The sequence below is a fragment of the Leptodactylus fuscus genome, chromosome 3, assembly GCF_031893055.1.
Source record: "Leptodactylus fuscus isolate aLepFus1 chromosome 3, aLepFus1.hap2, whole genome shotgun sequence".
Taxonomy (NCBI): Eukaryota; Metazoa; Chordata; class Amphibia; order Anura; family Leptodactylidae; genus Leptodactylus; species Leptodactylus fuscus.
Genome location: NC_134267.1, coordinates 107,038,369 through 107,064,594, shown reverse-complemented (window position 1 = coordinate 107,064,594; position 26,226 = coordinate 107,038,369). Strand labels below are relative to the sequence as shown.

At 41.2% G+C, this 26,226-nt stretch overlaps 1 protein-coding gene across 1 annotated transcript in view; it reads right to left on the bottom strand.

Moving 5' to 3' along the window:
• METTL24 (methyltransferase like 24) overlaps positions 1-22,685 on the bottom strand; it is a 46,398-nt gene extending 23,713 nt beyond the window's left edge. Inside the window, exon 1 of the mRNA XM_075268162.1 lies at positions 22,299-22,685. Within this exon, the coding sequence (XP_075124263.1) occupies positions 22,299-22,595 (297 nt within the window). The 5' untranslated portion in view covers positions 22,596-22,685. The remainder of the gene's footprint in view (positions 1-22,298) is intronic.
• Between the last annotated feature and the right edge of the window lie 3,541 nt (positions 22,686-26,226).

Below are 26,226 nucleotides of genomic sequence, written 5' to 3'. Positions count from 1 at the left end.
TTTTTTAGAATAAGGTGGAATTGGAAAAGAAAAAAGCATTTGCGCCAATTTCTTATGGGTTTAATTCATACAGCATTCAATAGGTGGTAAGAATGACATGTTACCTGTATTCTGTGGGTCAGTAGGATCAAGGCAATACTAAATTTATATAGTATTTGTAATATTATTTTAAAAAATTTAAAACTTTGCAAAATAGAGAAAAAGGGGTAGGGCGTCTTTTTATGTGGGATAAGATGTAGTTTTTATTGATACAATATTGGGTAAGTTCTGATGGTTTGATTTCTTTTTATTCAATTTTTTTATAGGAGGCAAAGTGTTGAAAATAATCACCATTTTGCCATTTTGATTTTTTGGGGATATTTATATATTTAAATAGTTCGGACATTTTGGAGCACGGGGACACCTAAAATGTTTATGTTTATTATTATTTGTTTTTATTTTTGATATAGAAAAAAGAGGGTGTTTTGAACTTTTTATATTTTTTTTGTTTTTTTTATACTTTTTTTTAAAAATTCAAAACTTATTTTACTTTTATTTTCAGACCCCCTAGGGACCATGAACCCTAGGGGGTCTGATCACTCATACTATTCACTGCAATACTAATATATTGCAGTGAATTTAGTAAAATCAATTCATTTCAATTACACGCTGCCTCTGGCAGCGATCTAACAACAAGCCTGGGAGCCTTCAATAGGCTCCCAAATGTTATGGCAATGTCAATGGATGACGATGTGGAGGGTGGCGATCGTTCAAAGATGGCGGCGCCCATGGTGACCGTGCACTTTAGATCCTGTGGTCACGTTTGACCGCGGCATCTACAATGTTAAAAGCTGCGATCGTTGCCGTCACCAATCGCAGTTGTTAGCTGCAGGTTCTGGCTATCTTACACAGCCGGGATGCGCCGGGTATGGAGAGAAATCCTGAGCTCTCACCATACATCACCTTCACACATAATGATGTATATTAACGTGATTATGCGCAAGAAGTTAATGGAGGTGACTTTGATTTGCGATTACTTGCCCAGTCCCAAACCTGGCCTTCTAGTCCAGCATCTGTCTTTGACATCACAAGTGCTTTCCTGGATGATTTGGCAAAGATTCCCACACATGTTTCAAAATCTTGTAGAAAGTCTTTCCAGAAGAATGGTTGCTGTTTGATCTGTAAAAGGGGACTGGCTCAATATTAACGCATATGAATTTAGAATGGGATGCCATAAAAGCCCCTGTGGATGTAACGTAGTTACTCCAACACATTTGTTAATATTGTGTACATCAACCAATACAATATAACATGATTCCAGAAAATTAACTGTTTTTGTTGTCTTTCCGATTATCTTAAATGCTCCTGGCTCAAACTAAATACGTAACATCTGTAAATCTTAGTGGCCTAAGGCTGATGTTTCTCTATGGGTTGGTACATAGAAGACATTTGGCTATCTACAACCAGCCTTACAAGGTAAGGTTAACTTAGCCACTAGAACATGTACTATCACTGCAGCATATTGGTGCAGTGTTTGGCAAGAATAAAACTACAATTTTCTACATGTCCTGAGGACCTGGGGCTCCTAGGGGCTATAGATCTCAGAGTGTCAGGGAAGAGTAGGGCCTGTTCAGATGATAGAAAATGAAGAGGAATTAAGGTAGACTTCTCACTCAGATCTTCATTTTTTGTCCCTACGACTCCCCTTGCCGGAAAACTGAAGCAGAGAATCACCCTCTGATCAGCCCTTTATTGGCTCCCATGTGGTATAATGCACTCTTTCCTGACCCACACATAGTATAAAGTCCCCTTTCCTGGCCCACAAACGGTATAAAGCCAATTTTAGTGGTACCTCCTTTCACGGTCTTCAGAGTGTACTCTGTCCCCTGAATATAAATTATGCCCCAGTATATTAAATGGGTTATCCACTTTTCTAATACTGATGGCCTATCCTTAGGATTAGGATTCCCCTGTTGCTTTACAGTCCAAACTTTAATATAGTGCTACTTTACATCCAATCTGCATATAACTTGCTTTAATAGATTCAGATATAGAAAATCCAATTCAGAAGTTGGTGTGTACATAGCAATAATCAATATAGAGCTATACTGATTTTTGCTATACATACATCAACTTATGAATCTATCACCGCATTTTATGTTAGCAAGTTCAAAAGAGAATTGTTTGGAGTGCTGCCCCATTTCTTCCCATGCGATATTGTGTCTGCGAGGAGTCTGGCCAGCCCCCTTGGGAAATTGCACCCACCATTACAAAAAAGAAAAGTGTGGTACCTGAATAAATGTATATTGAACAAAGACATTCCTGGACGCTAAATATTACTGTTGTGCCATAACCCCTTAGTCAGACGAACCACTTATAGTCCATAACAGCTGTCACCAGTCCAAGTTCAGAACTATTATAATAAATACATTTTCATTATATTTATGTGGATTTGGATTTTGTTTTGCTGATATTCCACAGGACTACCATATAAAGTTTTAAAAGGAAACTTCTACAAGTTCTGTCTATATACTCTGCATTAGGCCCCTTGCATAGACCGCGGCCGTGGTCAGTGTGCCATATGTGTATTTCATGGATAGCACAATGATCCATTCTTTTTTTATGGGTCCGTACACAGGACTGTGAATTTCATGGTCCCATGTGCGGGCCAACATTCCAGGCCACAAAATATAGAAGAGGTCCTATTCCTATTCTTAATGAAAGGAGCCACGGAAGCACGGCCCATGCATGGGCGGCACACGGGGAACATCCCCATGTGCCGCCTGTGCTTTTAATTCATGGCAGGCCAGTTGCAGCATGGTTATCTGCAACCGGCCTTAAACTGACACTGCACTGGTAGTAAAATCCCTTGTAAAATTGTTTAAACGACCTGTCTTGCAGAAAAAAAAAAAAAATTCTAAGCATCTCAATTCGATGAAAATGTAATAGATTCAGTTTATTAGCATGAAGGAACAATAATATGTGTATGTAAATGTATGATCCTCATAGTAAGGTTAGTTTTTAATAACCCCAGCATTTGTCTCTTTGGAAAGGACTACCGTCTCTCTCACCAGTGATTCATTTCCATTAGTCACATTTGCTAAGCTAATAATGATGAAAAGATATTTTATTGCTATAGGCAAAGGTTATACATAGTTACTAGGTTAATATTCTTCTGTGTGACAACCTAATCTATGACTGACCATTACACGTTTCACCCCTTTAAGGGTTAGCTGGGTTACATTTCAATTGGCAAGCTCCTCAAAGGCAGCCATATTTATGGTTTATTTATAATAATTTAATATATTTTGCATTCCATGAATTTCCTTTGTTGGTGCTTACTTCTAAGTTAGGCATTAACATGTGCATTCCAGTGTTACTATTATTGAAAAGAATGTGGCTGGTCATTTAGTCCTCCCATTTATCACTTTTATGGAGAACACAAGTAAACTGGCAAAGATTCAGACAAAGCCATTACCGATTTCCCATACTCCCGAATCAGTTATGGCTGAAAATGAGTCATTTATCAACATCCGATAAAATACTGTACAGGGAAAAATGTACAGTAAACTAGAATACAGCATTTACCCCAAGCAAAAGCACATGAATAAATCAAAGTAAAGCCAAATGTAAAAAAATAAATAAAAAATAAAGCTAAAATCTTTACTGGATCACTCAAAGCACAAAACTGCATGAAATATATAACTTAAAAACATCTAAAATCAGTAAAGCTACAAAGTCAGGATCATCACAGCATCGCCTATTCTTAATACAATATTATAAACACAGAACAAGTCAGGGCTCGTTCACATCTGCGCCCGGGTCTCCGTTATGCAGGTTTCAGTTTCCTGCACAAAACAGAGGCAGAGGCATTTGAATGGGTTTGAAAGATGTCCGGCCGTGAGTGCCGGTGAGTGTTTTATGCTCTCCGCCGCGAAACCGATTTTTTTAAACCGGACACAGAGTTGGACATGCAGTACTCTGTGTCCGGTTTTAAAAAATGGTTTTGTGGTGGAGAGCATAAAACACTCACCGCCGCTCACGCTCTGACAGGTTTCCGTCTTATGCATGCAGAAGACGGAAACCTGAAAACGGAGTCCGGATGCTATTCAAAACCTGCCATACAGGGGTAGCAAAGTTTAACTTAGCACTTAATGTGTTAACTAAAATGTAGAATAGAAGTTTTGAGCCTTTCAATGACTTGTTGTGTCCTGTGATAGGTTATTGTGTTACAGTCTAAAGTTAAACTTTGATACCTCAATAATATTAAACTAACAAGTCTATCAATTAATACCTAGCTAATTGTGACATGGTTCATGCCCATCAATGACCACCATTTGAGGCTCGGTTCACATCTGCGCTTGCACTCCGTATGGGGATTCCTGTCCCCTCTCCGCATGAAAAATGTAGAGAGAAAAAAGCATTGCAAGCTTCTATGGGGTCCGTGCATTTCCTAAGGTAACTGCTTTTTATGCAGACCAGGTTTCCATTCGGGGGGTCCCCAAGTGGACCTCCCAAACAAACCCAAATACAACATTATCTATGCACACATACTATACAAAATTATCCAATTTTAATATGTGCCACATCTAACACAATGCAACATTAGACCTAGCAAGCTAGCTGCAGATTTTCATTTTGGATTCTGCACTAAAAATTTGCAACAAATCACAGGGTTCGGGGGATATCGTCACTCCTTAGGGAGAGACCACCATTTAGGTGTGTGGAGACTTATTAAGCCTTTAGCACTCCACTGTGCAAGGGACCATGGGAAGAATATGCAAATCTGACTTCCATGATGTAATTAGGAAGTCAGAATCTCAGTGATACAGCCTAATAGAGGCTGCTCCCTTTAACATCATGCTCAACCTTCCAAGAGGCCTTTGTTTTGCAATGATGCTGGGATTATTACCAGGTATAGTCTCTCTGACTTCCTAATTACATCATGGAAGACAGATTTCCATATTCTTCCAACAAATCACAGTGAGAAAGTGTCTTCCCCCACTGTGCCTGTAATACACAGACCCATGGTGGGCTTGCCACTAAATTCAGTTTGGTTTTTTTCTGCCACATCTGTATATGGGCCACACGTCATCCAGAGTTATATCAGCCTTTGAAAAAATCTGAAATCCTGAGCCAAAAAGACCCAATGAGAGATCTAGTATAGTTGAATAGAACTAGAGTAGCCTTTTGACTCCAGTCACTTTCCCAGTAAAAAGCCTAATATATGGGCGACACCTTACTCTCCCTTAATGGATATGCAAAGCATGCTCATTTATGGTGGAGTCAGTAGAAATACCTCTCAGCCAAACAAGCTACACAATTATGGTAACAATTACTCTTCACTTCTAAACAACAAACTCCAGTCACCTAGTATACCACCAGTGCAAGAGTCCTGTTATATTGAAGTGGATGCACTCTTAAGGTATGTTCACACGGCAGAAACCTTTTCCACCGTGTGAATTCTCTGCGTGGCTAGCCGCGACGGGAAGCCGATGTAGTGCACTGGCATCCCGTCGCGGCATCCTGCTCCTGATTAGGCCCGAATGAATGGGCCTAATCAGGAGGGAGTCTCGAGCAGCGGAGGCCGCGGCTGAATCAGCCGTGGAATCTGCAGCAAGATAGAGCATGTTGCTTCTTTTTCCCGTTAGCTGAAAAAAAAATTGCTAGCGGGAAAAAAAACAAACAAAAAAAAAAACCTTTGAAATGAATGGGAGGCCTTTTTGCAGGCAGATTTTGAGGCGAATTCAGTGTCAAAATCCGCCTATGAAATACTCCATGTGAACAGACCCTTAGGGTCTGCTCACTCATAGGAATTTGATGCTAAATTTGTCAAGTAGAAAGGAGTTATAGCAGTTTGTTACAGTAACTTATTGAGGTGGAGTTGCAAAATGGGCAGGGGTTATTTTGAGGAAAGAATGGGAGGAATTTATTAAGACTGGCACTTCATAAGCCAATTAATATTCCTCAGCTGGCATGAGATGTAACAGAATCTCTAGTGCATATTGGTAGGGCCCATGAACCAGAACTGAAATCTATGCAAGCTGAAGACAGGTGTATATTTCAGGTATAATTCAAGCCTGTTTTCACGCAAAGTAAGAGGGCAGAAGATGAAGACACAGTTACACCGGAGCAGATTTATTACAATGATCTAAAGCAAAAGAGTCTTAGTTGCCCATAGCAACCTATCAATGCAGCTTTTATTTTTCAGAAGCGGAATACCCACTGAAAGCTGAAAAATGATTGGTAACTACGGACCTCCAAGACAGCTTTGCTTTTAAGCCATTGAAAAAATTGACACCATTCTGTAACTGGAGATAGCGCTATCCTGTCGCTCCCACCTTTCCTACAACAGGACCCTAACAAAAACCTTCCGAGACACTACTGGAATGAGATTCAGTGATAGCGATCTATTATTATGACAAGCTCCCTGGCGTCTTAATTGTATAGGATTATTATAGGTTGCTACGGATTTAAGCAATACACTGCAATTCATTAGATGTTAAAATCATCCCCCATCAAAAGAGAGCTGACCCGCCATTTTACCTCCCCAGTTACAGATGTACCATTGACCTTGCACCACAACTCTCAAAAGTAATGGTGCACAGCAAGATGGCAATGGACGTCTATCATCTTTCTCGATGTGTTCTAGTTTTGTATCAGACACAATGATGGCTTGAAGAGGCCTTTACATGGGAACATCACACCGATCCTAGTTCTGAGATTATGGTGTGGGGTAGCATAATGCACAGTATCCAAACCCCCATTACATAGATTTGATCATCCAACCATATTGTCCTAGGAGTCATTTTTCATAAGGACAACACCAGGACAGCATCTGCCTTAGATGGCAGATTGCTGAGTTCCTGAGGGTGTGACACTGGCAGTTGGGCAAAGCAGCAGTTCGCAAAGCGGTTTGTTCATATGGAAATGGAACTGCTATTAGGGTAAGTTCACAGAGGGTTTTTTGGTCAGGATTTTGAGGCCGTATCTGCCTCAAAATCCTGACCAAAAAGACGGCTCTCATTGAAATCAATGGGAGCCGGTCAGGTCCTTTTTCCAGGAGCCGTTTTTTCCGGCCCCCGAAAAAGAAGTGAGATGCTCGTTCTTCAGGCCAATTCGCCTTGAGAGTCGTCCTGAAGACACTTCCTCGTCCCAACTAGGAGCGGAGCGCATGATTGGATACCGGTGCAGTGCACCGGCATTCAGTTGCGGCGAACCGTATTTTGGTCCGGAACCTGAGGCGGCCTCCACCTCAGGTTCCGGACCAAAAAACCCTGTGTGAACTTACCCTTATTATACTTTACGCTCTCTTTGGGCCTCTTCTGGTCTGAGAAGTCATTAACGATGTCAGAGAACTTATGGTCTGTGATTGGGCTTCATCGGTCAAGTGGGTTACATCGAAGGACATTATGATGTGTGTAGAGGCCCCTGTGGGACAATATACTGTGTAAAGGACCCCTGTGTGACTATATACTGTGTGAAGGGCCCCTGTGGAACTATATACTGTGTGAAGGGGCCCCTGCGGGACTATATACTGTGTGAAGGGCCCCTGTGACTAAGGTCAGAATTTCATCTACTAGAGATAATCAGATAATGACAGTCAGCAGAGACCTAGAAAACTGTGAGGAATTGATACAGAAAGTATATTGGAAAATTGGACAACTTTTTACTACAAAAACAATAACATTTGTCTCAATATTTGTCTGAAAGTGGCCAACCCCTTTAATGATTGGCATGCTCAGGTGCATTCAGCATAACATTTCTCAGATAATTATTAACCCCTAGAGCAAAGCGGCTCCACTAGCTGTCAGGTGTGTGCAGTTTCATACCGCAGGGACACAGCAGCATTGTCCATTATTAGAGATACCTCTGATCATGGGTATTTAACCACTCAGATGCCATGGTCAAATGTGACCAAGGCATCTGAGTGGTTACTTTCCCTTTCCCTATTAAAATTGGTAACAGAATGGCCCTCCTGCGACACAATCGTGGTAGTCGTCCTATTACCGTGGCAGCCAGGAGCCTCCTGAAGGCTCCTAGCCCTGCCCTAGTATCGTAGCTACTGAAACCTACCTGCAACAGGCTTCAATAGTTACATAGCGAATCTGTTATAGCCTACAATACAATACATCTTCATTTTCCATTTTTTTTTTTTATCATCAACTGCATTTCAGTAACTTGTCTATTGATCTTATAATGTCCTTAAATTGAAGACTTTCCTTCTTGGAGTTACATTTTCACTGCTGAGAAATGTATCCATCAGTCCAGGCAACTAGAATTATTCAGCAACAATTCATCCACCTACCTTCAATAGAATACAGCCTTCAAAAAACAATATTACATTTATTTTCACCTTTTCATTGTGTCAAAAGTCACAATAGGAGCCCACTATGAACATACATTTGCATCACCTAGTGTATATTGAGATTTCAGGGGAAAAAACAAAAAAAAAAAAAAAAAACTAATCGAACAATTAATTTCATACTCAAAAAGAACCAAAAAATTCTCTACTAGAAACAACAGGAGCCCATTGAAAAGCCGCTCCTGAGGCCATAAGAGAATTGCAGCAGATTCTGACAGCATTAATTATAGCTGTCAGCAACTCGTCAGCAATGAGTCAGTGAACGGTGTCTGAGACACACCTGGCATGTGGTAGAGAAACGTGTGCTCAGCCTGGCACATGTTCTTTCATTATCTTCACTGGCTGGCTGGCAAGTCTGCCACTGTCTATTATTTTAATACTACAAACATGTAAAAGCTAATACTCAGTATTCTCCAACATGACTCCCTTGTACTAACAAGCGCTATACAAATCCAATTACGTTGTCCTGAATTTATTATTTCTATGTGATCCAAATACATAATTACTTGTTATGTTTCAAAGCAGAAACTCAATTCCAGGTATTGAATTCAGCCACTATCTGCCAAAAAACAGGCGTTTGTGTTACGGAATCACAAGAAGAAAGTTCTTCTCTAGATTAATTTTTTTTATTGCTGTATTCTACCCAATTTGGATTTTTATTGCCACTTCCTAGTGAGTTTTATTAAAAGTTCTCTATAGTTTGTAGTCTCTAATTTTTCTCATGTCCCATCCATAAGAGAAGTTAAACAGGAAAATATTAGTCCATACAAGTATATTAGTAAATACCAGCTCCCTACTGAGATCGTTCTTCTCCAAATAGCTTCACTGTTTATCGGTAGCACATCCATTTACAATCAGCCATCTTCCATGCAATCATCCTCCAAATGTTTGCCAGCTTGGTAAACATATAGGATGAAAACAAGATGTGATGCTGCATCAGTGCAAGTGTGACAGTGTGTCTTCACCTTTACATGGACAGATGCTTGTTCCCAATAATTGGCTTGTGTAAAAAGTCTTAACACTCTGCAAATAGCACAAAGGTGAGGACTATTTTGTAAATATATTACAATATACTGTATATTAAGCACAATACTGTTTTAAACAAAATACAAAGATATTTGTCTCTGAGTATCTAAGTGGATGACAACATATGTCTTTGCCAAGATCTTCTGTGCTGACTTTGTAGAGGATACATCTGCTTCAAATATTTAGCATTGTTTATTTGGAAGTGCTAAGCTTGCTGGTGATTGTCATTATAGTTATTCTATGTAAACCTATTTTATTTTATGTAGAACTATAACATACCACCCACAGATGTTTGGGAAGGGAGCATGAGGAAGGACTTTGTGGCAAACAGTAACAGGCATCACCAAACCATGACCAGACATGAACACTCAGAGAACGTGTGCACTCCTGCCTGTACACTCATACTAGGAAAGAAACTCAAGTCTATGTATCTGCCTTATCCCAGGTTTCGATCAACAGGTCTAACATCTGCTAAAAAGTGTAATTTTCAGACGCAGGGGATACAAAGTGGTTTAGCACAATTGTGATGATGGGGAGGTACCGTATAGCATACATTTTCTATATATCGCCATAGATTCACTGCAAATGCTGAAATCTGCAGTAAGAGTCTGCAACAACTATACAACATAACAAATCCTGCCACATGTGGACGGTGTTTTGAAAACTCCACACCACATTGTACTGTAATTGTTGAGGCTTTTCAATGATGTTGTGCTATCCACAAGGTATTATTATTCATATTATTCCATTTGTAGAGAACCTAACGTCTGTGAAAAACCAGAGGTGCACACCAGTTTTTGACAGCTGTTGTACACCCATTCCATTTTTCGTTTTTTTCATGGTGGTTTCTGGACCATTAAAAAACCCAAATGGTCATTCATTCATTGGTCTTTCTTTTTTGACCTATAAAAATGGATCCATTGATTTTGATTGGGTCTGTGTGTTAGTCTGTGTGCTTACTTGGTCTGTATGTCCGTTTTTTAATAAAATCATATAGAAGAATAGATATAATTTGTCTAGAGATTCCAAACAACACATGGTCACAAATGCAATTCCTACCAGGGGTCAAGTAACCTAACCTTACAACATTATACAGATCTACGATATTTTAAATTCAGGCCATTAGATCCAAGGTTGTAATAGGATTGTGGCCTATCAGCATGAGTCCATAGTAACTACGGCAGGAAAGAAAATCAGATACAGAATACACAAAGGCCCTGTTCACATAGTGGAATCTGATGCTGATTTTGCAGTGGATTCAGCTTCCACATCAGTTCCAGATTCTGCCTCCCATTACTTTCGATGAGTGGCAGAGATAAGAGTCGGATAGTGAAAAAAAAGTGTCCTGCTGGATCTAGCTGTGGAGATCCCCCCCCCCTTCATCTGGGCCTAATCAGCAGTTTAAAGCCATGGGGAGCAGTGAGGCAGAAAATGAAGGGGAATCTGAGGGTGATGTCTGCCTAGAATTCCTCCTCATTGTCCAACATAGGAAAGGCCACTGTGCTACAAAATAAAATTATATCTCTTTATAGCAATATTAGGTTTAAGGGCTTCTCTGGTAATGACATGATACTTGCCTTGACAGATACCTGCAAACATTTTTATAGGGGTATTATTGTAAAAAATAAAATGTCTGCCAGTGATGTTTTATATGTAAAGCCTGTCTAGAATGTCATTTGGAAGGCTTCCATGATGCTGGAGGGGACTATGGTTTAATATGGTTCACTTACGTTCAGGCAGTGTAGGAGCCTGACAGGTTTCCTGAAGCATTAAATGTGGCTGCAGTACCGATACGTTATTTTGGGGCAGCTTAGAGGAGAGGTTGTGCTATTGGCCCGATATACTGCAGCCACGGGCACCCCTTCAGAAATCCTATCAGGCTGGGCAGAATGATACTAAACACTTCCTGCCCATTCATTTTTGATTTTTACTTCACATTTTTTTCATTCACAAACTGTACTTTATAATGGTCCCATTAAATATTCTATTTAGGAAACTGGAAAATAATTCAGAAAGGGGTGGGATTGGAATAAAACCTAATTATGTCATTTTCTTACGGGTTAGGATTTTACAGTGCTAACGGTGCAGTGAAAATAGAGCAACTGTGGGTCAGAACAATTAGGCCGGGGACCCACGGGATGGAAACGCTGCAGGAAAAAATAATTTCTTTGTGTCACCATACTACTACCACCTGCAACTTTTTTTTTTTTTGTATGTTGCCATGTACAGAATGATTTTTTTTGGTTTATTTTTTTTGGGGGGGATGATGTGTGCTGTTAATAAATTTTTATTTGAGTTCTTCAGGAAAGCGAAACAAAAACCGTTACCCACCACGGCAGTGATCACACGAGATCAATTTGATACTTTTATAGTCTAGGGCATTTTGTAACGTGGGGATAACTAAGGTGTTAACCCTTTTTCCATGTGGATAAGCTCAATTGCTCTCAAATTATAAGTCAGATGAATATCAACTGTAAGCCCAGATTAATGTTTCAGCTAAAAAGGCGCTGATCCTATGATAAAAAGATTCAGTAATATTAACTACAACAGCTCTTAAATTGAAGGACAAACAGTTCATTGTAAGAAACGGTGTCTCAAGGTTACGTGAAGCGGAAACTTATCTGTTTGGCATTCTAGCTCTTATTTGTATGCATGACCTTCACTAGTATACACTCAGTTATTTCCTACTGCTCCATGTTTAGCTCACATCTGTTTAGAAATTGTTTAGAATCTGTGATCAGATGATTGACCTACAGCCATAATATTAACAAAAGCCATTGCTTCTGCCTGGTCCTTGTTTTACTCAGCAGCCATCAGTTCAGTAAATAAAATAATGTACAGTGGTCCCTCAAGTTACAATGGACTCAGGATACAATATTTTAACATAAAAATAAAGGCATACTGTAACTTGAAACTCAATATCCAGTGCTTGACTGGAGATTCCAACAAATCATCATGGACAATTCACTGACTGGCTGACTAGTAGCGCCCCTCTACATTATATTGAAGTACTACATGTACTACATGAGAGTGAGTCCATGTTATATTCCAGGTGTACTATATAGACTTAGAAGGACAGAAAAATTTCCTGTCACCATCTCTGAAAATGATTTCCAGCTTCCAGCAGCTTTTACTGATGTTTTGTGTATTTTCTACATATAGATTAGTTATCAGAGGACTTATTTTTCATTTGCAGGTTCTTGGTACTTATTACTAGTTTTCCATAGACAAGTGGTCTCAAGTAACAGTGGTTTCAACTTACGAAAGGTCAAACAAGAACCAATTAATATTGTAACTTGTACACTAATAATGAGGAATAGTACTTGGGCCTAAGGTTAGGAAGAGAAGCAGAGATTAACGCCAGATCAGAGGGGTCTTACTCCCTGCACCCCAAAGTTCATCTCACTGACATGGCAGAAACTTTTTTTTGGTGTCCATCGGTTGCAGAGGTAGAAACATACAGCTGAACCTTGTACCCCTTCGACCGTTATAGTCTCTCTTTATAACTAAATAGTGACTGATAGAACACTGGAGATCAAAATTACATTAAAAAAAAACATACAAACAATAGAATGTTCTTTTGCATATATGGAGCTGGTTTACATTTTTTTCCAACTACACTGTTACCTACTCTTCTTAGTACATCATGGTATAACTTCAGGCTATATTTGTTTATAATGATAGTAAACTGAAAAAGTATAGAACTATATAAGCTTACAGTTGCAAACATCCAAAGGATACAGGATATAATGGGACAAAAAGTTTAGTATGTACTAAACAGCACATAACATTGAAAGTGCAAAAACATGATAAGGCAGCAGAACACCCTAAAGTGGGCGTTCATTTATTTCAACAAGGCTAAAAAGGTTTGTATGAATTTATTCAATATATAGATTGGGCTGTGTTAAAGTCCAGCTTCTGTGACCTACCACTCATCTACATATATATATATATATATATATATATATATATATATATATATACCGTATTTTTCGGACTATAAGACGCACTTTTTTTCCTCCCAATATGGGAGGAAAATGTGTGTGCGTCTTATAGTCCGAATGCAGCGTGCGCAGCGTCTGTGTCCCGTCTGTGCGAATGAAAAGAAGAGCAGCACAGTGCCTGCCTGCTCTGCCCCTCCTTCCCTGTCTGTGTCGCGTGTTTGCAGGAGCGAGATCTGAGAGGCAGGGAAGTAGGGGCGGGCCAGACAGGTGAAGGAAGCGTGGTTTCAAGCTTGCCGAGAAAACCACGCCTCCTTCTCCCGTCTGGCTCGTCCCTCCTTCACTGCCTCTCAGATCTGGCTCCGGCAATGAAACCACACAGACAGGGAAGGAGGGGCGGGCCAAACGGGAGGAGGAGGCGTGGTTTTCTCGGCAAGCTTGAAACCACGCCTCCTTCACCCGTCTGGCCCGCCCCTACTTCCCTGCCTGTGTGGCTTCATTGCAGAAGCGACATCAGAGAGGCAGTGAAGGAGGGACGAGCCAGATGGGTGAAAGAGGTGTGTTTTCAAGTTTGCTTAGAAAACCACACCTCCTTCACCCGTCTGGCCCGCCCCTTTTTCTCTTCTTACATAGCTTCACTGCAGGGTGTCTCTTTCCATCCATGGATGAGATTAGATAGAATAGACAGACAGACAGACAGACAGACAGATAGATAGATAGGAGATAGATAGATAGATAGATAGGAGATAGATAGATGGATAGATAGATAGATAGAAGATAGATAGATAGATAGGATAGATTAGATAGATTAGATAGATAGATAGATATGTTCAAATCACCCCCATAGCCCTACAATACATATAAAACAAAAACATTACTGTGAAACACATACACATTTGGTATCCCTGTGTCCGAAAGCCCCCGGTTCTATTTACATTGGTGAAATATTATATTATTAGGTTATTAAATATTTCACCAATTTTTTTTCCTTAATTTTTTTTTCCCCTATTTTCCTCCTCTAAAACCTTAGTGCGTCTTATGGTCCGGTGCGTCTTATAGTCCGAAAAATACGGTATATATATATAGTGAAGAAACATGTGGCATGTGGTAATGCTACATCTTATAGTTCATCAACCTAACGCCTCACTGCCACAACTGGTTTTTGTTTATGAGTTTTGACTTTTTTTTTCTTCTTTTCTTTACTTTCCTTGAGAATAAACTGAAATTCAGGCTGTGTGTCTTTTTCCTACTACAACAGTCACCATATGGGATAAATCAATTCATATTATTCTAGTTTGGAAATTTTGTCACATGGATATTAAGTGTGTTATTTACTTTTATAAATAACACACTGTGGGGGTGGGGTGATAGCCCACTGGGGAAAGTGGTGGCCCTACAAGCATTTAAAGAGGACCTGTCACCATTTTGCACACAGGCAGTTCTATATACTACCGGAAAGCTGACAGTGTGCCGAGTTCAGCGCACTGTCGGCTTTCCCGATGTGGGCCCAGTGTGAAGAGCTTACAGTCCGGTACTGTAGCTCTTCTATGTTCAGAAGGGCATTTCTGACAGTTAGCCAGAGACGTCCTTCTTCACAGCACAGCCAATCGCGCTGTGCTGTGAGAGCCGGGAGGAACGCCCCCTCCCTCTGCTCGCAGTACTCGTCCATAGACGAGCATTATCAGGGAGGGAGGGGGCGTTCCTCCCGGCTCTCGCAGCACAGCGCGATTGGCTGTGCTGTGAAGAAGGACGTCTCTGGCTAACTGTCAGAAACGCCCTTCTGACCATAGAAGAGCTACGGTACCGGGACCGTAAGCTCTTCACACCGGGCCCACATCGGGAAAGCCGACAGTGCGCTGAACTCAGCACACTGTCAGCTTTCCGGCAGTATATAGAACTGCATGTGGGCAAAATGGTGAAAGGTCCTCTTTAATGCCCTTGATCAGAGAATACTGTGATCACAGGTATTACCACCAGATCTTGACACGCAGGAGCCATTTGGGTGAGTGAACACAACAGAACAGCTCAAACGCCACAGTCACATGAGGGGATTGCTGCCAGGTCTCTTCTGTGTGCAAGGTGCCATATTTAAAGTCCCGATATCCACTGTACTATAACAGGGGATGTCAGGAAAAAAATTGAATGAAACGATTCTCTTAAAAACCAGAGCTGTCTAGAAATCTCATTCCATGACCTCAATAAGTTGGTTCCGTTTTTTTGCCCCCTATGGCCATGAGATTGCTGTGGGCAGTTCATTAAATGCTTTTAACAGAAACTAGGAGAAATCCAGACAAGTTGGTAGCCGCCACAATCCTGTATAGAACACAGAAGAATATCTATAAAAACAGATTAGAAAAAAAAGTGATATTTTCCAGCTGGTTTAATGAATTAAAAAAAAAAAAGATAGATAGTCATTTCTTTATAAAATAATTTAACATACTGGTCATTTCGTTGTACTACACTAACAGAAAAGTCTATTAACTTATATACTGTCAATAAGGATTTTTCTGGTTATGGCCACATGTCAGCATACTGATTAGCCAATTCAATGGAGCCAAAAAGTGTGTGGTAATCCACCATCAAGTCTCAAAATCCTCAAAATCTGATTTAGAACGGTTCGTTTTTAACCCCAGTGATTTCAATGGGTTGTAAAAACCATCCGCAAGTGTGTGTTTGGAGCATTTCTGTCTGATATCCGCTCTTTTGGGCAGAGAAAAAAGTCGCACTTGCAGGACTTTTTCTCTGTTAAAAAAAATACAGATACCAGACATATAGCAGCCAATTTTTTTAAATATTTTTTTTAAAGGTCTATGGAAAGCGGATTACAAACAGATTACACGAATAGATATCAGTATGTGTCTATTTTGCAAACAGTTTTTACCTCAGCGCATGCTCAGAATGAAGAAGTGGGAAGAAAAGAAAAATAATGGCTTGGTCAAAAACGGACAGAGTCAGTTTTTTTGAATGGACACCCATTGCCTAATCTGTCTAAAAAGAGGGATTCAGGTATCAGTGAAACAGTTTGAAATCCTTTTTTGTACCAAACCGGGGTTTTATTTTTTTTTTTTTTTGTAAACTGTTTGCAAGCAGACAGGTTCCAGGTGCAAGTAGAAACCTAGCATAAGACCCCATGTAGCAGGCTGCAGTCAAAAAGTGCTGCAAAACACATTGCGGTTTTCCTGCAGCGCTTTCCACAGAAAAATCGTAGAGTTTTCCTCTGTGGAGTTTCTGCTTCAAATATACCTATACGGAAACTGCTGTTTCCGTAGGTATAATTGACATGCTACAATTTCCAAAAACACAAAGTTTTTTAAATCATAGCATTACCGCTGCGGGTATCCACTTTGCAAGGAGTTTAAAAAGCAGAGACTTTTTCCACGGAGTTTGCACCACGTGGGGCTTCAGCCTCAGAAACTTTTTTTTTTTCCAGCATCCATTGCTGACGTCCATTGGGATCAATGAAAGGCAGATTTGATGAGTTTTTAGCATCTAAGTCTGTGTGAAAAACTCCCCTGTGTGAACAGAACCCAAATAACTCTTACAAAGAAAGAGAACTTAGGTTATAGACTGGTAAGACTACAATAAAAGGAGCACATGAAAAAGGCAGGGCAGTATTCCTATGCCTGAAGTAATTATTCAAGGCTGTGTGCCATGACTTCTAGGGAGAACGCAACAGAGGTCATATATGTATGTTAAGTGCTTATAGAACAATAGTGAGAAAATATCTGATCCTACATACCATACAAAGTACCATATGTATGAAGAACAACCTGCATGTTATTTCATTTTGATAACGGTAAAAGGGGCTTTGGTGTCGCTGATTTTCTAATGTTTCCAGCTACTTTTCTGTCTTGTTAATTCTCTACGCTAGTTGCAATGGTCTGACATCTGCGAACATTTCTCATAATCAGCAACATAAATGAAGAAATCTTTCCAAAATAATGTGGTTTTTGTTTTTTAACTAATGTAGCAACGCGTATAGGAAATAGCCGCAAAAACAACTGGAGACATCTCCAGCACAGATGTTTCATATAACATGTTCTACAAGCCCCCACAACTTTTGGCAGAGGACAGACTAGATAAGAATATAGCACACCTCCATATGAAATAAGTGACTAATGAACAGAAAGTACAAAGGAAGATAGCAAGTGCTGCCATGTAGTTAGTTACCCTTCCATTCTTGGGAAAGAACAGCATGGTGTTTTTAGTTTTCATAAATTGTTATGGTATGTTCACATATGGACCTGAACTACAGAGAGCCCGCTGCAAGGATCAAGCTAGCCTCATGTGTCAACTGACAATCCATATGTGTGATGCTGACTGTCTATTATATTATTACTATACTTTCTGATCGGTTGCTGGAATAGGTGGTCTCCTGATGAACTCTGTGACAGAGGGCAAAGTGTAGACCTGTCTAATGATTAGTTTTTATTTATGTTTTTTGGGGGGACCCATGTGAAATAATACACAATTCTATTAAAAAATGTTTAGCATTTTGTTTCTACAGCATTCACTCTGCATTAATAATAACATGTCCCTTTGCTTGGCGGATCATTACGATAATGACGATACCAAATTTTATTATATTTTGCCGCTTTTACAAATAAAATGTCACTTTTTGAAAATCATCAATTTTCCTGGGGTCATCGTATTCTGATGCCTATAACTTTTTTACTGCATTATTGATGGAGATATGTCAGGGCTCTTTCTTTGTAGGGCAAATTGTACTATACATTACCACCAAAGTTCCGTATGTATGACTTTCTGATCAATTTTTATTACTACTTGCTATTTTTTTGGGGGAAGTAAAATACGTTAACTTGCGCATTGCTATAAATATTTTCACTGTACAGGATTATTAATGCTATTTTTGGATAGTGGGGCCTTCTATGAATGTAGGGAAATGCAACATGTTTATTTTTGTTTAAATTATTTTTTTAATTATAAAAGGTGTTTGTTAAAAAAAAACAAAAAAAAACCCTTTATTTATTTGTGTGTTTTCACTATGTGTGTACTTTTCACTCTTTACATGTTCCACAAAGGGACTTGAAGCTGGGATCTCCCCAGTATTAGTCCATGGTCGAGTACTATCAGGAGCGGAGGGAGGAGTTCCTCACCACTCAGTGTCATGGCTGGGCGGTAAGGACTGAGTGTCAGAAACGTCCTTCTGACAGTGAAGAACTAAGGTACCGATAGCTCTTCACCGGGGGCACAGAATGGGAAAGCCGATAGATAGATGACGAAGGATCTTCTGTAAAATAAATCCTTTATTGGGTACATGGATAAAATTCAGAGAGGGAGTGACAGCATATTGGCAGAAAAAATGGCAACAGCCGTTTCGCGTCCAAACTGACGCTTTTTCAAGCCTAGAATTGCATTGGATTTATTTTACAGAAGATCCTTCGTCTATTGATTGGTGAGTGCCCATCCCTATTTTTCTTCTTTTTGATACAAGATAACCCAGCTGTGTTGTTAAGGAAAACATTCTCTCCATAGTGCAGATTTATCTCTGCTTTAAAGAGATCTCATTTTTCTTCTCCCTCCCCTCTCCATAGACACTTGTACACTTTTGATCAGTGGCAGAAGGTGGCAAATATGTGAAGAAACAGGCCACTTTAACAAAGTATATTACAAAGCGTGATATCTTTACCTCCACTATGCATTTATGAAAAACGAAAGGTTTATCATACTTCAAGAACATGACCCCATTTAGCGGGCTGCAGCCAAAAAGTGATGTGGGAAAAAACACAGCAGAAACGCATCGCAAGTTTTCCTCTGCGGACTTTCTGCTTCAATTATATCTATAGGGAAACTACTGATGTTTCTGTAGACATAACTGACATGCCTTGATTTAAAAAAACGCAACGGTTTTTGAAATCACAGCAAGTGCGCTGTAGATTTTTTTTCTACAAAGTGTGGATGGGATTAACCAGAATCCCATTCACTTTGGAGGAACTTTAAAACGCTGCAGCAATTCTGGCAAAATAACGGCATGTACACTACGCCGGGCCCTGGCCTAAATGGGTTTTCTCATTTCAGGATTTCAGTTGCCCCTCCTGGCTCCTCTCCCCTCCACTTTCTGGTTTTCAACTCATGCAGCTCCTGCTTGTTGTAAATAGCAGAGTTGTCTGGATTCACAAACATATAACAGAAGCCCTGCTTAAGAAACATACCTTGTCCTTATCAGGGCTCAAATACTGAAAGCAGAGAGGGAGAGAAGAGAATGTGTGTGCTGGGAGTAGGAACTGGATCATCATTCTGACCAGCAAACAGGTCGTAACCTAGGCAACCAGCCGAAAACACTGAGGCGAGAGATTCAGTTGTATCTGGCAAACAGAGGAAAATACTTAGGTAAAACACTTCATTTAGCTTTAGCTACAAGTTACAAGTCTGAATAGGATGGGAATGCCCCTTAAAGAGACGGCCAGCTTTGTCTGGTATGAGATGTGTCACACTTATTTAGAGGCACATGCCTCTTTATTGGTTTTAGAGACGAGCGAACACTAATCAAAACAGCCGTTTCAAATAGCACGCTCCCAAAGAAATGAATGGACGTAGACAGCACGCGGGGGGTTAAGCGGCCGGCCGCCGGCAAAGTCAGCGTGCCAGCCGCTTTCATTCATTTCTATGGGAGCGTGCTATTCGAAACGGCTGTTTCGAATAGTGTTCGCTCATCTCTAGTCTTAATACCAGGAAAAAAAAAGGCCAGTATCTGCATTGGACAAGTAAAGGTTGGAGTCTGGCTGGTTATGATGGAGAATGCCTTCACTCATGCCTTCACCAACACTATTGCAGTCATTCTTCTTCATGTACAATTTCCCACTGATGTATTTACAGGGCTGTATGGGATTTAGAAGAACTTTCCTAAGAGCAAGACAGGTGATCTGCTAAACCCACAATCCACAAAGTCTACAGTGAAACATGGAAAAAAAAAGGGCATGCTGAAAAAAATTTAAAAAAAATAAAAAAGGAAATGGAAACACAGATCAGTTAAAAACAAACAAAAAAACTGATTTTTGCATTGGCCCACAGACTTGAACGGGGTGAAATCTATAGACTACTTACAATTGTAGCAAAGTTGAGAAAAATGAAGGGGTTTTGCAGGCAATTTTTTTTTTTTTAAAAGGTCTGTCTGCGCTATTAATGGGTTAATAAATGCACCCATATACCGTTAGCATTGTTTTAAGTGATTTCTGGGTGCTCCTGGTATCTTCTGCATTAATTTACAAGGTATGCTGGTATGGTTTGCATTACTTGCTATGAAGCTTCCACACTAGCTCACTCTCATCTCACTCCCCCACCCTTCCCCTCTCCCTCCCTCTCTCGCATACACCCCCTCCCTGTCTGTCTAGCTATCCTGCCCATTACTAGCCCATCCCAAATAACGCAATCCACCCATCAACCCATTATACTAAGGGAGCGTTCACACTACCGTCAGTGTCCAACAAATAGTGTCTGCTCCTAGTGCCCGTTCAAAATCTCGCATGGGCATAAAGATGTCCGACTTTTCAAGCAAACAGCAAAAACCTACATGTCGAGTTTTGCTGTCCGCTTGAAAAGTCGGACATCTTTACAAACGGACAGCTAAGGACAGGCACAGAATGCAAAAGAACGCACCCGATCGCCATTTAAATGAATGAAAAGTGTCACCTCCTAATGTCCGTGCGAGATTTTGAACGGACACTAGGAGCAGACACTACCTGTCGGACAATGACGGTAGTGTGAACGCTCCCTTACCTCTCTTCCTTTCAGGCTTCCTCCTGCGAGGAGCCGTATTGCAGGAAGAAGCCTAGAAGGAAGACAGACAAGTATAATGGAGTGGATGGGAGGGAAGTAGCAGTGATGTTCCGTAAACAGATAGTCACTGGATAACCAGAAAATGTCCCTTGGGCAGTCAAAGGATATGGGTAAATATGCATTTTCGATAAATTATGTAATTTAGAAAGAAGGCAGGGGGAGGGTGTAGGAATTCACTTTTATCCGGCCAACCCCTTTAATATAAACCCCATCTATAAGTGACTTCCGCAGCAGGTTTTTCTACTTTAGTAGCTGTTTGAAAGGTTAGAAATCTGAGGAAAGGTGTGCTCCTGCTAAATCAACCTGATTTTGTGTTGTTTTTGATGAGATATTATGCAGGAAAGAAGGGGAAATTGTACACAGTTTGCTGTGTCTGGCCTTTGCCAAATAAGGCATAATCCCCTAATCTGTCAAATGTCAATGGCAGCTGTCAATCCACGTTGGGATCTGTTCAAAATCATATCCATGATAGTGGTCCTGGCCCTGTTATGGATCGAAATCATGGCGCTAGTGTGAATAGATGTGACTCCTAATGTAGATATATATTGGTAAAACAATCACTTCTGACAAGTGGACGTCTACTTCATCAAATGGACTATTTAAATATATTTAAGGGGGATTTCAACAACTTAAGGATGCCTGCGGTGGAAATGCCAGGGGAAAAATCGCGGCGGTTTACAGCAAACTATATTTACAGAAACGCTGGTAGTTTACCCATAGACATAATTGTAACAGAAAGTCCACAGAAGAAAGCTACACGAACTTTCTGTTTAAAGCGATGCCGGAAGAACCGCAATGTGTTTCTACTGCGGTTTTTCTTGCAATGCTTTATAGCAGGTCGTCCTATGGTGCCTTAGCCTAAAACACAGAAGATATCAGACACAGAGTTTCTATTTCTAGTCATGTCAATTTCTAAGAAAGCTGGATGCCACCACTATGGTATTACAGTTCCCAGCTCCTGGAATAGCAAAGGAGCCTTGTACTTGCTGGACATAGTGTCCACTAGTGGTTGACAAACCTGTGGCGGCTGCATTGGTGGCACCACCTGAATGGAATAGGTAGCAGCTTGACAATTTACAATTACAATGTAGGGACTGGGCAGTGAAAGATGCAAGAAGAGACTTTTACATGTGTAGTGGACAATGTGTGTGACTATTGGGGGGCGCCCTCTCCCAGTGGGTGTCACTGACCTGTAGAGGGTCCCTCCTGCGTACACCTGTGCTTCCCCCCGGTCTCCCCTGGCTTGCAGCCTTGCTGTTTCTTCTCACGTAGATCACCTGCCTCTTGCTGGGCACCTCTTCTATCCTCCGGTTGTACAACTCTACCCCCGGCTCCTTGGGTGGCACTTTTACTATGGGCCCGGGCTGGGTCAGTGACTTGCGCCTGAGTTCAGCGGAGAGGTGAGTGCAGAGCAGGGCGGCCAGGCACAGGGCGAGGAGGCGCAGGGTGCAGGTTCTCCAGCGCAGCCTCACCTCCCTCCGTAGCATCCTCCGAACACCCCGGTGTATGTGCTGGAGAACACCGCATGGAGGGACGAGCTCCACAGGCTGCTCGGAGACTGGACTTTGTCGTGTGAATTGTGTGCCCCTAAGGTGAGAGTGCAGACTCCGGAGGAGGGAGGACTGAGGAGACCTTGGAGCTGGGAGCCTCCTCTCCTCAGCCTCTCCCCGCCCCGCTCACCCGTCAGCCCTCAGCGCCCGCACAGCTGACACGGGTGTCCTCATCGCCTCAGGTAGACCCTTGCTGTACAAGTCACCACTTTGGACCCTAAGCCCTGTCTCTCCCTCTTTACTCCCGAGGTGTCCTCCTTTGGAACGTATGTCTAGTGCCAACATTATTCTCATGGCCTCCGCTACACCTGTATCAATACCTGCTGAACTTCCCATTTGTATAGGACATATCAGATTAGTACAAGGCAGTAACTACAGATCCAGAAAACAGACCAGAGCCCCTAAACAAATACAGAGCAGAGCCCCTAAACAAATACAGAGCAGAGCCCCTAAACAAATACAGAGCAGAGCCCCTAAACAAATACAGACCAGAGCCCCTAAACAAATACAGAGCAGAGCCCCTAAACAAATACAGAGCAGAGCCCCTAAACAAATACAGACCAGAGCCCCTAAACAAATACAGACCAGAGCCCATACTTAGCCCTAAAGTAATACAGGCTCCAGACCAGGGGTCCTCAAACTTTTTAAATAGTGGGCCGGAGGCAGAGCAAATCGCACAGACATCGGGAGCGGTGCCCTCCAATAGGTAAAGTGAAGTGCGCTCCATGGCCTGGCCCGAGCTCCCCAGGAACTTCATTATAAATACACGCCTGCCGGCGTTGTCAGCGGGGCCAGACAGAAGTGCTTGGTGGGCCGCATGTGGCCCTCGAGCCGCAGTTTGAGGACCCCTGCTCTAGACCATTACACCCCAAATAGATACAGGACATACACAAGATCCCTAGACAAATACAGGTCTGTGTGATAAGCTGTAGACCAGTGTTTGCCAACCTTTTCAGACTTGGGGCTACCCTGGAGAAAACTTTTTTTCCTGGGGACACCCCTACCAAATATTTTTAACCAAAAGACAAAAATCTTGAGTTTTGATGTGATATATATATATATATATATATATATATATATATTATATATATATATTTACCACAATTTTGGAATTAATAGCTTGAACCACATCAAAACTGCATGCATTTTTCTGTTAGGGGGCGTTCACACTACCGTCAGTGCACGGACATTAGCAGCGGACGCTAGCTGTGTCCGTGACATTTTGTATTGATTTAAATGGAGATCGGGTGCGTTGTTTTACACTCCGTGCCTGTCCTTAAGTGTCCGTTCCTAAAGATGTCTGACTTTTCAAGTGCACAGCAAAACCTGACATGTAGGTTTTTTCTGTCCGATTGAAAAGTCGGACATCTTTACAAACGGACAGTTAAGGACAGGCACGGACAGTAAAAGAACGCACCCGATCACCATTTAAATCAATGCAAAATGTCACGGACACAGCTAGTGTCCGCTGCTAATGTCCACGCAAGATTTTGAACTGTCGGACACCGACGGTAGTGTGAACGCTCCCTTACAGTTTTGATGTAATCATAACTGCAGCAAGTGAATGCACCCTCAAAAAAAGTAGCTCCTTGACAGCTAATAATGTCCCCCCAGTGGTCCCCAGGTAACTAACAATGTCCCCCACTGACCCTCTGCCAACTAATATTGTCCGCCCGTGGCCCCACACTATATATATATATAAATAAATTTTATTTATATAGCGCCAACATATTCCACAGCACTGTACAATTTGCAGGGTTCAAACACAGACAGATACATAACAAAGAACGTCCTTTCACACAACGGGACTGAGGGCCCTGCTCTTATCTATACTGATTTCACCAAAGCCATTTCCCCACTGGATTGTCATGGTTGGGAATCGCTGCCGTAGACAATTGCTGCTAAACACTTGCTCGGCTTACAGCTATTCCTCCTGACTCCTCTTCATTCCATACTCATATTTTCTCAATGGGGAGAGGGGCAGTGGCGTAACTAGGAATGGCGGGGCCCCGTGGTGAAATTTTGACATGCCCCCCCCCCCAACCGACGCCAAAGACCTCGACCGACCCCCTCCTCCGCACTCTATTATGTCCCTTAGTAAGCCCTGCACACAGTATTATGTCCATTAGTGGCCCCTGCACACAGTATTATGTCCATTAGTGGCCCCTGTAAACAGTATTATCCCCCCTAGTGGCCCCTGCACACAGTATTATACCCCATAGTGGCCCCTGCACACAGCATTATGCCTCATAGTGTCCCCTGCACACAGTATTATGTCCCCATAGTGGCCCCTGCACACAGTATTATCCCCCATAGTCGCCCCTGCACACAGTATTATGTCCAGGATTGGCAAGTAAATAGGGCCCGTAACGGCCAATTTAAAAAAAAAAAACGCAGCGGTAGCGGCTGTCACCGGGCCCCCTAATGGCCTGGGCCCTGTGGCAGCCGCCTCCGCTGCCTCTATGGTAGTTACGCCCCTGGAGAGGGGTATAAGCTGCAACCAGGCACCTCTAGTAGCAGTTTATGTTCTGTGATGAGAAGGGATCAGACCTGTTGAATCTAGCATACATAATCTTTATTTCTTCTGCTTTTGTGGAGAGTTGAGACATCACCATAAACATTAAATGCTTGATTGATTGATTTGAAATCAGTGGGTTCAGCGTTACCTAATGTGCATGGGCACCTAGAAGGCTGGGTTCAGTGTTGCTAATGGTGTCTTTTTGTGCACATTGTTTTCAGCCATATTTGAGTGTATAATGATAAGTTTATTGACTTGTATAGAGAAAAACACCAGAAATAAATGTCATAATTTTAGCATGCTGTAAACCGAATCATTGTGTAGATGTTATCATAGGACTGACACCTATTAGTATAATAGGGCAGCTATACATTTCCAGTTATTTTTATATTTTATTCTTTACTTTACTTTCCCGTTATTTTTTTATTTTATTTTCAACTGTAACTTTTTACTTTATTTTTTTTTTTATTTAATTTCAGTTTCTCGAGCATTTGTCCAGGTTCACCTATAATCCCACTATTTGTAATATAATCTACGTAAGTGAAAAACAGTTATGACTATTGCAGTAGGCCAGCTAGGACAAAGTTCAGACATAAGTTAGTACTGCGTTGTAATTATGTGTTAGAAAGATATGAGTGGAATGTCTGGTATTGGAGCATAAATACTACACACTAGGGGTTTACAATAGATCATCACAAAGGAGTCTGGAACAATGGCTCAGCTACCCATCTCCTCTGTACTAACCTGTAGGCAATGCTATTAGACCTTAATACTATTTCATGCTGTCTGGTCAGCGGTGTCAACATGCCTGCGGCTTCTGCGTGATTGAATTTCCTACTATTTTGTAAAATATCTACATAGCTTATCTCCTGATGTTTCTAGAATTCACAGATATATTTCCTTTTAAAATATGTACAATCAAAAAGAAGAATTGATGTAGAAAATTGATAAATACCTACGTTGTGTTACCATGTTAGGCATCTTTAAAAGACCTGTGCATCCATTATTTAAGAATATACAGCAAAGATAACAATACTTCTTTTTTTTTTT